At 35.1% G+C, this 14,668-nt stretch overlaps 1 protein-coding gene across 1 annotated transcript in view; it reads left to right on the forward strand.

The window, feature by feature from the left end:
• The first annotated feature begins 9,689 nt into the window (after positions 1-9,689).
• KrT95D (phosphofurin acidic cluster sorting protein KrT95D) overlaps positions 9,690-14,668 on the forward strand; it is a 277,937-nt gene continuing 272,958 nt past the window's right edge. The window contains exon 1 of the mRNA XM_089640830.1: positions 9,690-9,974. Within this exon, the coding sequence (XP_089496956.1) occupies positions 9,865-9,974 (110 nt within the window). The 5' untranslated portion in view covers positions 9,690-9,864. The remainder of the gene's footprint in view (positions 9,975-14,668) is intronic.

Consider the following 14,668-nt stretch of genomic DNA (forward strand, 5'->3'; position numbering starts at 1 on the left):
TACCCAAGAGGCTCTGGGCCTGCTCAAGTGACCACCTTCCTAGATTAATGTATTGTTTCAGTAAATTTGTTATTTTCGCTATTTTAGTTTGCGGGAGGCCTTTTAAGCCGTCCCTTGAATTCCATGAAATTCCCAAATATTCAATTTTCTGAACTGGACACAGAGTGGATTTACTGAATTGTATTATCCACCCAAGAGTTTGTAACATTGAAATAGTTTCGAATGTATGCATTTTCAATATATTTTCATTTTGATGTACTATCAAAAAATCATCTAGGTAAACAATTATTCTGAGACCTTTGTCTCTTAATTTTTGCGCTATCCAATTGGTAAGTGAAGCAAAAACCTTTGGAGCTGAGGCTAGTCCAAAAGGCAAACATGTCATTTGAAGCAGTTCTCCATTAAAAATCAGTCTCAAAAAACGGCGATGATTCTCATGAATTGGAAGGTGAAAGTAGGCTTGAGAAAGGTCCACTTTAACCATCCAGTCGCCTGGTTGAATAAATGTTGCAACCTTATTAAAATTAATAAGTCTGAATTTGCTAATAGCTAAGAAATTGTTCAAACGACGAAGGTTGAAGACCGGCCTAAATGACCCGTCTTGCTTCGGTATGAGAAACATCCGTGACAGAAAGGAAGGCGATATTGAAGCTGATTCCAATATCTTTTCCTTTTTCATTTTGTCTATTTGTCGTGTCATTTCGTCTGTGATTTGGGTTTTATAAGTTGAGCTTACCGTGTCTGCCACTATACTTAGAGGGGGTTTCTGCCGAAAGGGTAGCTTGTACCCTCGCAACATGGTTAGCAGTGCTGGTGGTGCTTCTAATTCTTCCCATTTGCTTATGAAGTGCTGCAATTGCCCCCCCTGAAACGCCTTCTCCGGATAGTCATAGCCTATCCTTGTTGCCAAAATTCCTTCTTGGTTTGGCTGGTCCCCTCTTGTCCGCACCTCTTGCATCTTGATTAGATCGCCCTCCGCGGGGGGCTTTGTTGTCTCGGAAGGGCTTGTTGTCCCGAAACGTCCTGCTTTCCCGAAAGGGCCTGCTCTCACGAAAAGGCTTCCTCACTGGCACTTTCTTGGGCATCTGCGAGCTGGTTGATGGCTGAGGGTCGAAGCTTGAATGTGGGAAGCATTTATCCAGTCCTCCCATCCGCTGAATCTGGGATTCTAGCTTCATTGGTTCAAAAAGATAACCCGCTGCTGGAGTAATATTTTTGACTGCCTCCCGTACGTAGCGGCTCTTTATCTCGTTAAGGATTGCATCCCTACGATGCTGGATCGCATTTGCTCTCCTTCCACAGACCATCTGCAGGACATCTTTGGTCACTGTCTGATATTGCGTATCCGGGGCAAATAGCGACTCCACTTTCTTGAAGAGGGAACCTGCTGACAATTCCTTGCCTTCCTCTGCACTCCAGTTTACCAGTTCCTGAAGAGATTTCTTGAGGCACTCATTTTGCTGCAACAGGGCATGGCTTAGTGACCCGCAAAATTTGTCAAGTGACCCCGCGTATTGCTCTGCCTTATTCAAATGCAGAAACTCTCCATTAACCTCCAACTGGTTGAACATGGGGTTGGCCAGGTATTTTCTTACGACCTCCCCATACCTTACTTCGTTCCATTCAGGCGAACCGAAGTGTTGTAAATCTTCGATTTTCTTTACGCGGTTTGCGTCCGCCTTAGGAACTGTAGGTTCCTTACACGTGGTTTCCGCCATCGATAGGTTTAATTCCTTGAATTCATGATTAGGATTTACTAATCCCATCCCTAGCGAAGATCGTGAATTTCTCTCCACGTGTATCTCTTGATCTTCCGATGATGCGTCCTCGTCGGAATCCAAGTTTCTCCTATCTTCGTATGTTTTAGCCGCCATAAAATCCTGAATAAACGAGCTAATGTGCTCCACTTGAGCCGTGAGTTTATCAATGCGATGTTTTTTCGTAGATTTGGTCGATTTCGGCAACTTTCGTTTCGGCTCATTTTGTTTTGGCAAAATGATCTTGTTAACTTCTTCTACCGTCATCTCTACCGAATCGGATGATGACATCTCGGAGCCACTCATTGTTAAATTGGACAAGAAACCAAAACACAAAACACAAGGTACACAAAACACAATGTAAATAAACAAACAACACAAAATGGCCGACGAACTGACGAACTTTTCCGTCGTGTTCACCACGTGTTTTATCTTTTTAAACAGTTAAAAATTATTTCTGTTTTAAAAATACTTCGAACAGCCTCGCTGTTATAATATAATGTAGGTATTATCTTGAAATAATTATACTTAAAATAATTATATACGGGAAAAATCGTTATAAATTCGGAGCTACTTCGCAACGACAACGCCAGCGACGGAATTTAAAACGCTAATGAGAAAGAATGCCGTAAACAAAAGTCGCATAGGGGACGCTTTACTTTTGTGTAGCATCTGGTGACCACTTGTCCAACACAAGGTGCTGAAAAAAGAGCGGGAAAGTGCCACGCGAAAGGGAATTTGAGAATGCTTCTCTCAATAAAGGTTTTAAATGACGGTTCAGGCTACATAATATAGATATTTCATTGAATAAATTACACGCATCTTCAAATAGAAACGCCTTCCATATAAATTTGAATGGAAACAGAATAGATTCAGCCAATCAACATTGCATACTCTGTTGCCCTTAAGCCGCGTACAGTTATTTGCTATCAACACAACATGCTATTCAATAAATTGCCATAATTCTTCTTGCCTGTTCGATTGAAAGTTTGTGCGTACGTACACACCATGATAATTTTTCTTGTATTGCATGTCGTGTTGCTAATATCTGTACGCTTTTTAATTAAGGTTGGGTATGCCTGACATTGTATATCACCATTCCATTTGATTTAGAATTTGTAATTTGTCAAATTTCTGAATTTGAAATTTACATGCAATCGGTACGACTTTTAGATCACCAAACATTCCCACGTCACAATTCTTGTGTTCTTCTTTATTCTATGAGAAATATATATGCAAATTTGATTGGTAAAAAATACCAAGTTACTTAAAATGATGGAACAAACATGCTTAGGGCTGGCCTATTAGGTGTTAAGTATTATCAGCGTCTTGGCTCCTTGGAGTGGACTGCTCCAATTGCGTCTGCACATGGCCAGTCCTGAATCTGCTTTATTTTATGCATTGAAAACATTCATACATTCCTGGTCCACTGATTACGAGATATCTTGCGGTCTGTCTGATTTTATTATAAAAATGTTATGGTATGTATACATTTGCGAACCGAACGCGAGCCAAGCCACAAATTACGGGAAAGGAACGAAGCAACTTCAAGCGGTGTTTCGCGCCATTTGTGGTTGCTACGTTCCTTTCCCATAAGTCGAGGTTCAGCTCGACAGTTCGACTTGCGTATGTATACGTAGATTTACAACCATTGGTTATGTAAGTAATATAACAATAACACAAACTAAAATTATCTTTAATTCATATACATAGCATACCCTAGTCTTTAATAGGGTATTTTCACTGTTATTTCATTTTCGAAAGAAATTACTATATCAAAGGTATTTTTATGTTAATCAATTTTCTATTAACAATTAAAAATGTGTTATTTTTGATTTGCGACAAAATGACATGTTCCTTTTTAATTGTGAATTCGGCGGCGTTGATGTCACACCGGGCGACGTTGGTGACAGCCGTCTTACCAGCTAGTGGTGTTAGTAGTACAATGATCAGAATCAGAAAAATAAACTTCAAATCTTCCACACATTTTTATCAATATTCATAGTTTGTGAAAATACCCCATGTTCAAAGGATGTACTAACTATTATTGTGTTCCGTGCCTGTAGAAATCGGTACAAAAATGTTTCATAGCTCGACCACCAGCAAAATGAGCCACGCGTCCAAAAACTAGGCGTGTGCACCAGGCCTTAGGAGGTTGCTTTAACTGGGGCTCTCACTTGGTCATGAATTTCGATGTCTAGTCATCTTAAATTCTTTCCACATGGGCGGTCCATCACAATCTTTGGGACCTACAGAATCTTAAACTGGTTTAGTGCTCAATAAGATTCCCAATTTAACAGTTTATTTTGACTCTGTATGTTTTCAAATTCACCTGATACATAATTTAGACCAACACATGTGACACTTTAAGCTTGTCATGTGTGTTACCTACCAGTTTCCCTCATCTCTACTCATTTCGGACAATGCTATGGGGTCTGTAAAGAAACGCTAATTCATGCATGGTGCCTATGTCCCGTTAACCCCTGAGGTATTCTGAGATTTTATCGTCAAGCTACTTTAAATGATCTTGTCAGATTCATGATTTATTTATAAATATTTCTGGTTGACATTAACTTTCCATTAGATTCAATGTTTTTGAACGTAATGAAATACTTTGAAAGCAGATGAAACACTCTTTCAGATTTTAATATTACAAATGGATAACTGCAATTAGAAATATAAAATTTAGATTTAAAAAATAGACAAATTTTTTCACGATTATTTTGCCAATTACTGATTGTTTCTTCTTGTAAACTTTAAAAATACCACTGTACGAAACTAAAAAAAAGTAAGTAATTAAACAAGCGACACATTTAATTACATGCAAGCATTGGCGGTCGATGACTTTTCAGAATATATTACAATTATTTGGAAGTGTCTATGGTAAACTTTTAAATGATAATACAATTAAGTGTGGTGTTGCCTCTTTCTAACACTGGATGTACCGTGTATTAAAAGGCATAAAAATATCCAAGAGATTAATGAGATAAAGGTATAGATCCTGGCAAGATACAATGTGGAACCAGGAGGCACTGAATACCCAAAGACAACCTGGTGAACTTTATTAAAGGGACTGGCTACTGGAAATAACGCAGACATGGAAGGTAGCACAATGGACCTATATCCTAAGTGCTTACGGGAGATATGCAGACCGTCTCCATATCAAAAATAATAACAAGAGTCGGGTCTTTTTTTTTGTCGGTGGTCAAGTTATAGTTTGTGTAGGTTTTTTTTATTAGATGAAGCATGAATTTCTCCTTTGTGAGTAGTGATAAGACAAGCATATTGTTTTGTCTCTAAATATTAAAATGTACAAATTGTTTATGGTGTCTTTATTGAAATGTTTTTAATTTTATGATGAAGTGCTCTGAAATAATGTGTAAGAATTTATGTAAATAAATAATACTATTCTTAAGAGCAGATATGGTTTTTTACTAACTTGAAAATTTCTTTTTAGCCCATTACATACCAACTATTCTTGAATTTTGCAACCACCTCTGGGCTGGAGCCTTGAGATATATCTGTTGCAATCTGTGAAACTATTTATTTATTAACGGACATCGTCCAAATTACAAAATAATAACACGAATAAAGTAAAATGAAAAATACAGGAGTAGACAAAGGTACATGAAAGCAAAGACATATGGTAGATATAATATAAGAAAATAAAGTGACAAGTCGAATCAAGTCAAGAATACGCCGTGGGTCAGGACCACAGGACACTTATAATATTCCGTCACTTGTTTAGCGACTGGCAAAAATCATTCAGACTTATCCCAAAAAAGTTAAGGTTTTGACTAGAGTTGACCAGTCTACACATTCTGGACAATGGTGAATAATATCCATAATTTTTCGAATGATGGTTGAGGAAGAGCAGTTCATTATTTCTGAGTCTTTGCGAGGGGATATTGAAGGGAATGAGTTGCAGTAGAATATATATAACTATGATATTTTGTTAGACTGAAGGAAGTTGAAAGTGAGTGCTTATTCAGATCTGGTTACTAAACATGCGAGTTTCTTCCGCTTTGTATTGAGGTGCAAATATATAATATTTTTGTTCTTCATGTGAAAAATCTATTCAAAATACAGGTCCAGATTCAAGGAGCTGATAGCTCTACCCCCATGTTTACAAAATGTCAGAAAAAATGGTTGCTGTGGCAACAAATCCCCTGTAATATTAATAATACGACCAACTCCAGTAAAATTTTGGCAATATCGACAATGGTGGCCGTTAGAGGCGTTAGTGTAGCTTATCGACGTTGACATTTCCTTCAATGGCGGCAAATTGAATTTATTTAGTACTTGGTGGCGGTTGCGCCTTCTAATTTGTATTTGATAAAAAAAAAGTTCCAAAAAGTAAGTAAGTAAAAATTAGGCTCAGTTTAAGGTTATTTTCAGGTGTGTGCAGTTTTTGGACAAAACACTCCATTTTCAGAATACCAAATGACGTTGACAGGTTAGTTGGTGAAATACAGGGTGTATCGGCACGTACCCGACAAACTTTAACCAGCTATTCCTTAGCACATTTGGAGTAAAAAATGTTATGGGCACTTTGCTGTCCGGTAGCATTTTTTTTCAATTAAAAACAAAAAAAATAATAATTTCCACACTACATCACTGTCATTGGCATTGCTTTTCGTGTTCAACAGCTGTTATAAGCAAGTATGTCGAAGAGCGTCTTCGCTCTTTCGCACACACTAAATAATAATAGTTAAAAATGAGACGAATGGTGCCGTACCATTTCGTTGTGATTGTAAAAGCGCGCCAATATAGGTACACACGTACATTATTCAACGGAATTCGAATAAAATATTGCCAGATGGGTTTTCAAACTTTGACAAAGGATAAAACAGTGGTGACATGTGGTGAAAATATGAATAGTAAATTTTTTATTAAAAAAAAACGTTACCGGACAGCAAAGTGCACATAAGATATTAAAAAATGTCAAATTATGAGTTTTTTCAGAATAAAAAACCCCATCAAATATAATTTATACACTGAACAACCACATTTTATTATCTGTACCTGAAATTAGGGACCTCGGTATAATCTTTGATAGTAAATTATCATTTAATAATCACATAAATGTCATTACTAGTAAAGCAATGAAAATGTTGGGCTTCATTACTAGAATATCTAAAGATTTAAAAAATATCCATACATTAAAATTACTTTTTACAATTCTAGTCAGAAGTCAATTAGAATATAATTCGTCTATATGGAACCCTTCCTACAAAACCCTTCCTATGCAAACTCCATTGAAAGAATCCAACATAAATTCCTCAGAACAATTAACTTCAAATTAGGAATTCCCTCTGACGACATTGATTACGATTCATTATTACAATTAATGCATCTCTTATTTTTAAAACATAGAAGAATACTTAATGATCTAATTTTTTTATTTAAAATAATCAATCACCGGTTTGACTCCCCTGAATTAACTTCGTTGATAAACTACCATGTTCCCTGTAGACCAACTAGACTCAAGTCACCTTATTATTGCAACAATACTGGAACTAACGCAGAACAAAATTCAATAATCCATCGCTTGCACAGATTAGGCAATGAATATTCCAACATCGATCACGCTGATTGTCTATTATCATATAAAAGATGCATAAAACAAAAATTGTCGAATAATACCATACCATCATAATGTTTATGTACTTCAGATTAAAAACTACTAGTACTCGATAGGTAGAAGCTGATATCAGTGCATTATATATCATAGTCATCATAGGTACTATGTAAAACTTTATCGGACTGTCAAGCAGTGTCGCACATTATTATTATACACGCGATTCTCCCATTTATTACTTTTGTTTCCTTTTCATATTATAATAGTATATATTTTATTCTTTTCATTTTCTAATAGTATATACCTTTCTAAAAATTTTTATTTTATTTTTTACAAACTCTTATTGCCTTTCAAACATTTTATAAGCACTTCATTCTTGCTTATACTACTTTATTGTATATTATTACATATAATTTCTTACTTTGACTTAATACTATACTACAGATTGCTACTTATATTTTATTTATATCTCTTTTTTTCATACTTTTAACCTTACTACTATTTACTGATTATACCGTTATACTTACATTTATATTGATGCATTCCTTATGTTGCTGTACTATTCTCTGTAATTTAGTATGTGAATGGCACATGTTGTGCCGTATATGTGAAAATAAATAAATAAATAAGATTTTTTACTCCAAATATGCTAAGGAATAGCTGGTCAAAGTTTGTCGGGTACGTGCCGATACACCCTGTATAATATAAGGTCGTTAAATCCTAGCAAACAAAATGTTCTTAATTACGTAAAAGGGATTTGTAAATGGATTATGCCACGAAAAATATAATTGTAAAAATTTTATTCCGCACAGCTGTGTTAGATACTTGTAGCATTCTGTGTTCATGTTGATGTTATAAATAATTGTCAATTGTTATTCAAAACACATTTACGAATTATTGAATATAGTGATATATAATACTTTTAAAATTTCTCACTATTATGTAATTATTTTTTTTAACTTTCTGAATCAAAGACAGAGTAAACAGCCGCTTTAATATTTTTTTATGTATAAGCAAAAAAAGCAGTAAGGTCGTATGTAGATTGCCTAATTTTACCGATTATTATATAATTTATTAGCGTAAAATAAGGGATATGATATATCACATAAAATCGATTAAAGTGTGTGAAAAAACCGAGGCGCACAACTCATGCCGCTAGAAGGCGCTAGTGTAGCACACTGCCATCAGAGTGTATGGGAAATGTCAGAAGTTGGAGGTATTATTAATATTATAGGGTATATATTTATATTTGGTGTTAGTTATTAGAGTTTCTAACTGTATTCCAAAAGGCACCTATGCTCCCCGAGTTACAATGAAAATAAAGAATGTAGACACAAGAGTTATCATCTCACACAAGAGATGGTAACTCACTCATAATTACATTAAAAAATGAATTAAGAAAATATGTCTATCTCAATTATTAATGTTTCTTTTTTGTGACTTTATTGAAATATTTAAAGAAAGATTATGTTTGCCAAACAATGTACATGTTTATAAAACTATTAGCACACACGAAGATGTGAGCTAACTTAAGATTAATAAATAAATAAATAAATAATACTATAAGTGGACTTGGCCTATATCACCATATCGCTCGCCATACATTCCCGTTAAGAAGCGATATGCTGAAATAGGGTAAGCCCACATATAAAACAATGTTATATCTCTCGTGTATGTTTTACAATACAAAAATCAATCAATTTGCACTATGTTTCTTTAATCAATAAATAATATTTTATTATAGTGGAAAAAATACATATAGAAAACCAAATAGAGTTCAAAAAAACGAAATGGGGCACTGAGAGGGTCAGAGGGAGCATGGAATACCTAGCTTTACAAATCAGGTTATTAAATTAAATTAATACATGATTATGGTATATTTTCCCTTCGCTACAAGTCAATGGTCATCCTACCAGAAAGTCATATTTAAAACTAGTAACAGAAAGCTGTGCTAATGCCCAATACGGGTCACAAATAAGTTATTGAAATTATCACGTTTCCCAAAAGTTTTGAGAATTGGCCCTGCTCTTCAAATTTCGAGTAAATGCTTCCGTTTTCAGCTGGATACTTAACTAATCATTTAAAATAAAATATAATTCACTACCGATCATCAAAGAAAAGTCATCTTTTCCTTTTCTAATTCTGTAAACAATGTTGACGTTTCATGTTTGACAGTTGGCGGTTCCAAACCGATGAAAATACAAACAAATCGGTCCATTCTGGCGCTCCAAACAATGCGGAATGCGCGCAGCTCCCCATTGGCCGAAACAGGGAGCCAACAGCAACAGCAAACACGCAGCGCGTCCCCCTGGCGGATTTGCCGAAAAGCAGCCACTTTGTTTCTAGTCGTGAGTGGCGAGAAGTGACCTGTCAAACGTTCTCGCGTTCTCGTTTGTTCGCGATGATGAGCTTTGAAAATTTGTATTTCTTCAAAATGGTAGTGAAATAGGTGAATTTACCGTGTGCTGTGTTCAAGTGCGACCCATTCTCAGTGTTCAGTGCCCGAAAACATAGTGTTCTTTCAAAATGACGGAAAAAGTGAAATCAGAAAAGATGACTAATGTCAGCAAGCCCGTTCCCATGAAACTTTTTGCCGCTTGGGAAGTGGACAGGACACCGTCAAACTGCGTTCCCAGGTAAACATACAACTTAATAAGTGTTGTAATATCAGGTTCTAGGTCTTGAATTAATGCAGCGTTCAAGTTCGTGTTATAAAACATTGAAAACGTCCGTCGGTTCATTGACTTTCTGTGAGGCGTCACCCTGTGATAAAACCTGGCTATTAATTGCGCCACATTGTTTGTATACAATGGAGACGGCCCTCCGTTTCTTTTTATTTACCGATCTGTCGGTATTTGGGGTATCTTCAGTCGAGTGAGCTGTGAACCAGACTATCACATCCACTCACATAGGAAGGTCAAGGCGTAATCAGTGCCAGAAGAAGATAAGCTGCATCTGTTTCTGTTTGTCTATCGCTGGTAATTTACCCGAATTTTGTCGGTTTGGACATAATATTTACTACACAAATAACAGCGTTGCATTAATCTTTATTTATTATCGTAAATCGGTACTGTAAAAATGAAATTTTATATCTAATTACATGACTATAACGAAGTACGTACTTACTCAACAATTACTATTGTCATAGTGTTGTTTTGTGCTTTTAAATTAATCGTTATATTATTGTGTATGTTTATAACAAAGAGCTATGTTAAATGTCAAATTTTGCTATGTTTGTTTTACATATTTATTTGTTTTACATGTTTATTGTAAAACATGTAATTGATATTGTAATGAAAAAAACTCTTCGCCATTTCGTTTTCGTGTTTACATTAGCACCGAACACTCCGAATAATAAATTTCATATTGATGTTATAGAATGCATAATAAGCAAATGTTTCGCTCTCTACAATTAGACAGATAATTATCTAAAAAAAAAAACATAATTTTCAAAATATCCACTGTGACTATAAAACACAACGTAGATCGTTTAAAAGGGTCGATCGAGCAGGTGGGCTGCGATGCCCAAAATATGGACCCATCAGACAACAACTTCCCGCCAATGGATCATGCTCGTGCAATTCGCCGACATCAAATGCGAAGCTAGCAGTCCACAATGGAGTGCTGGTACCTACCCTGATGTATGGTAGTCAGACATGGAACTGGCAGGGGAAGGATGAATGTAGACTGAATGCTCTAGAAATGAGATCCCTGAGGAGGCGTATGTGGTGAAATATTAAGATTCGCAAATAATGCAACGCTGATGTAAGCGTATAGAGTAAGAAAAGGACGCTTAGATGGTTTGGTCATTTTTAGAGCGAATGAACGAATAAATGAGTGTAAGGAGTATATATATATGACGCGAATGGGAATGGTAGCAGAAGTCGAGGACATCCGAGGAAGAAATGGTTACGATCAAATGATCCACATACTTGAGTCGGACCATTTCAAGAGTCGGAATGTCAGAAGAGTATGCGTGAGTTAGAAATAATTTTAGAATCTGACGAGTATTATTATCATTTCAATAGTATACAAGCACAATTCAAACGAATGCTAAAATGATATTATGTGAATGAGATTTACCTATTAGCGTAGAGATAAATCCTTGCCTATCAGCTTATTACCATGATTTCTTCTTGTAGAATTGAGAATCTTCCCTCTGAATCAAAATTTCCCCCGAAACTCTCCATATTCCTTAAATAGGGAAAACGTAACGTACGTTATAATTTACGCGTTCATAGATGGCGTTAATTTAATTATTTTATGAAAATACACTTTTTGCAAGTTATTATTATATTAAAATATTAAAACGAATTATTTGTTTGCGCCCGTACATACGCAATATGAATAGGAATAAATAGTTTTTTTCCGTATAAAAACTCAATTCTTTCAAAAAAGGCATACAATTACAATATTGGATTGAATCACCGGTACAATATTTAATTTTTTAATTAACGCCGTTTTTTGGGGCTTTTACATATGAATATTAAGAAATATACATTATTTATTGTACGTAACTGAATTGCTTCGTTAACAACATTTTATATTTGTTTAATGATGAATTGGAGATGTCCACTGACTTGGTTTAATTGTTTCCCTCCATTAGTATTCTGGGCAAAGAGGAATACATAAGGTAGTTAGTCCCAGAATTTCCGCACTGACAGGATTCCAGACATGAGAATTGTACTCAAGTCGACTTCTTACATAGGTAAAATATAAGAATTTGTATGCCTTTCTTGAAAGAAAGGGTATTTTCATAAAATAATTAAATTAACACCGTCTACGAACGCATAGATTATAACTTACGTTATCGAAAGTTTCGGTGTTTCTTAGTAGACAGTGATCGATATTGATTTTGGTTCTGGTCAAAATGGAAGATTCTGCATGGTGAATTATGAGATGGAGTAGAAAGTAATGGAAAGATGGCTAGAAAGAGTAGTGTGCCATCCCACCCTGTCTGTCCACATCTTGGGGGAAATGGCGTGAAGATTAGTTAGTTCGAATTTTTTTTAAATATTAAAAACTACAATTTTGGTGACTTTCTCAACTGCTATACTAGGCTCATGCCCGTTTTATGGCAGTCGGATGTTCTGAAATAAAATGAATCTGGTTCAATTGGATAAAGCGATAAATTATTCTAGCCAACATAAAAATTGGAAGGTCATGTATTATCTTTGGAAAAATGCGATAAAGGATATAATGATAATCGGCGCTGATAAAAGAATTGACGACATAGTTACACAGTCTCCGTGGTGCTTCAGTTGTTAGATTTTAATATGTATTCGGAGGTTGTTTAGCTTGTAGCTTGCTCAGAGCAAGTTGGATTGTGACATTATTGAGGTATATTATCAATATTATAAGGTATATTATCAATCAATTGAGGTATATTACCAATTATTGAGGTATATTATCAATATTATAATGTATAATATTATCAATATTATAAGGTATATTATCAATATTATAAGGTATATTATCGATATTATAAGGTATAATATCAATCAAATAAAGGTATATTACCAATTATTGAGGTATATTATCGGTCTAAAGGGAGTAGGAGGGGACGGTTAAGATTGAAAATTATCTGGTTATTTAGATCTGAATTTCCTATACGATGTCATAATATGCCGATGAAGTCGTGATAATACATTCTAAATTTACTCAGGAAACCTGTTTATTCATTCGTTACAGGCCTGCAATCCCTTTTTAACCGGATTATCAATAATTTTAAGATAATTTGCAATACTGTTTTTTATCCTTGTGACAGTGGATTTCTTGTTTCATGTCTGCCTAGTAACGCAGGAAACACACATGTAGGCGCCGGTTCCATGATAACTCAACACAGTGACAATTCAACACAGTGACAATTCAACACAGTGACAATTCAACACACTTTTAAAAAGTGATATAAAGTCGTTAGCAACGATGAAAACAATTTTTTTTAACCTAACCTACGTAACCCAATTAATAAAGTTTTTGTTTCATCACTTTCCATGACTTTATATAACTTTTTAAAGATGTGATGAATTGTACTGTACTCAAAAAATGCACTACTCAATTTTAAAGAAAAATATTAGTACCTTGCTGAACAACACACCTACACTACGAGGAAGAAATCCTCAAATCTACTAAACATTCCAAAATTAAATACATCTTTCGGCGAGAAAAACCACTATTTCCATGCTATAAAATTATATAATGCCTTTCCTATTGAAATTAAAAACACCATGGATATAGAAAAGTTTAAAAAAGACATCAAATTATGGCTAATGATGCATGAAGATGAGGAAATCATTAAATTTATGAAGTAACCCAACGCAACCTACAAACAACAAACATAAATACTTTTTGCTTAATTTATTTTATATTTTGTGGGAACCAACAAATTAGAAGATGAGAAAATCATGATCAACACACATACAACAACCTACAGTCCGCCTCGGAACAGGAATACCTAGTGGGGAGGACTGAGAACAAACTACATCACTTTATATTTTTATTTTACTTAATATTGTATCTTTATTACTTTACTTTATATTGCCGTTAAATAAATAAAAAAAATCTGTATAGTTTTTTTTGTTATTGTTGTTTTAAAATAATTTATGATAAATCTTTGGACTACGACACTTGCGGCATCAGAATCCATTGCACCCGTTGCATAAAAAAACCACTTGTGCGATTGGGGCTTAATAGTACTTATCGTCAATACTTTTTTTATCAGTACTCGTAATCGTGTAATCATCAGTCGCCCTTATCTGTTGTCCTATCACCTGTGTTTCTACGATATAGTATCTGACAACGTACGCGCGCTCAATCGCAGCGACAACCTCATCATTGTTTAGATAGGTACAGGTACCCCTTGTGCTTAATATAAACAGGCTAATCGTGGCTTACCGTTTGTCGGGTATTGTTATTACATAAGTTAAATTATTATTTCCCGACCGGGATGGACAGCTTTTTCCGCAGTTAGAACTAAGGGTTTTTGATTGTTTGTTTTCCGTATACCATAGATAAAAAATGCAGAAACGATATGGTATAACTGGACGTAATATCAAAACGATTATGAGATGAAAGTTGTTCTTCGCTAGTCCCAGGCAGAGATCGTATACACATCGACGATCGTACTAAAAGCCGTTCATGAAAATCTTCTTTCTCACACGTCTTGTATGAAAATACACAAAATGCTAGAATGTCGAATGTCTTCCTATCATATAAGACCGAAGATGCTAGAATGTCTAATGTCTTCCTATATATACGACTGAAGATGCTCGAATGTCGAATGTCTTCCTATCATATACGACTGAAGATGCTCGAATATCCAATGTCTTCC

The sequence above is a fragment of the Hesperophylax consimilis genome, chromosome 16 (assembly GCF_061612785.1).
Source record: "Hesperophylax consimilis isolate HC1 chromosome 16, BYU_Hcon_1.0, whole genome shotgun sequence".
NCBI classification, from domain to species: domain Eukaryota; kingdom Metazoa; phylum Arthropoda; class Insecta; order Trichoptera; family Limnephilidae; genus Hesperophylax; species Hesperophylax consimilis.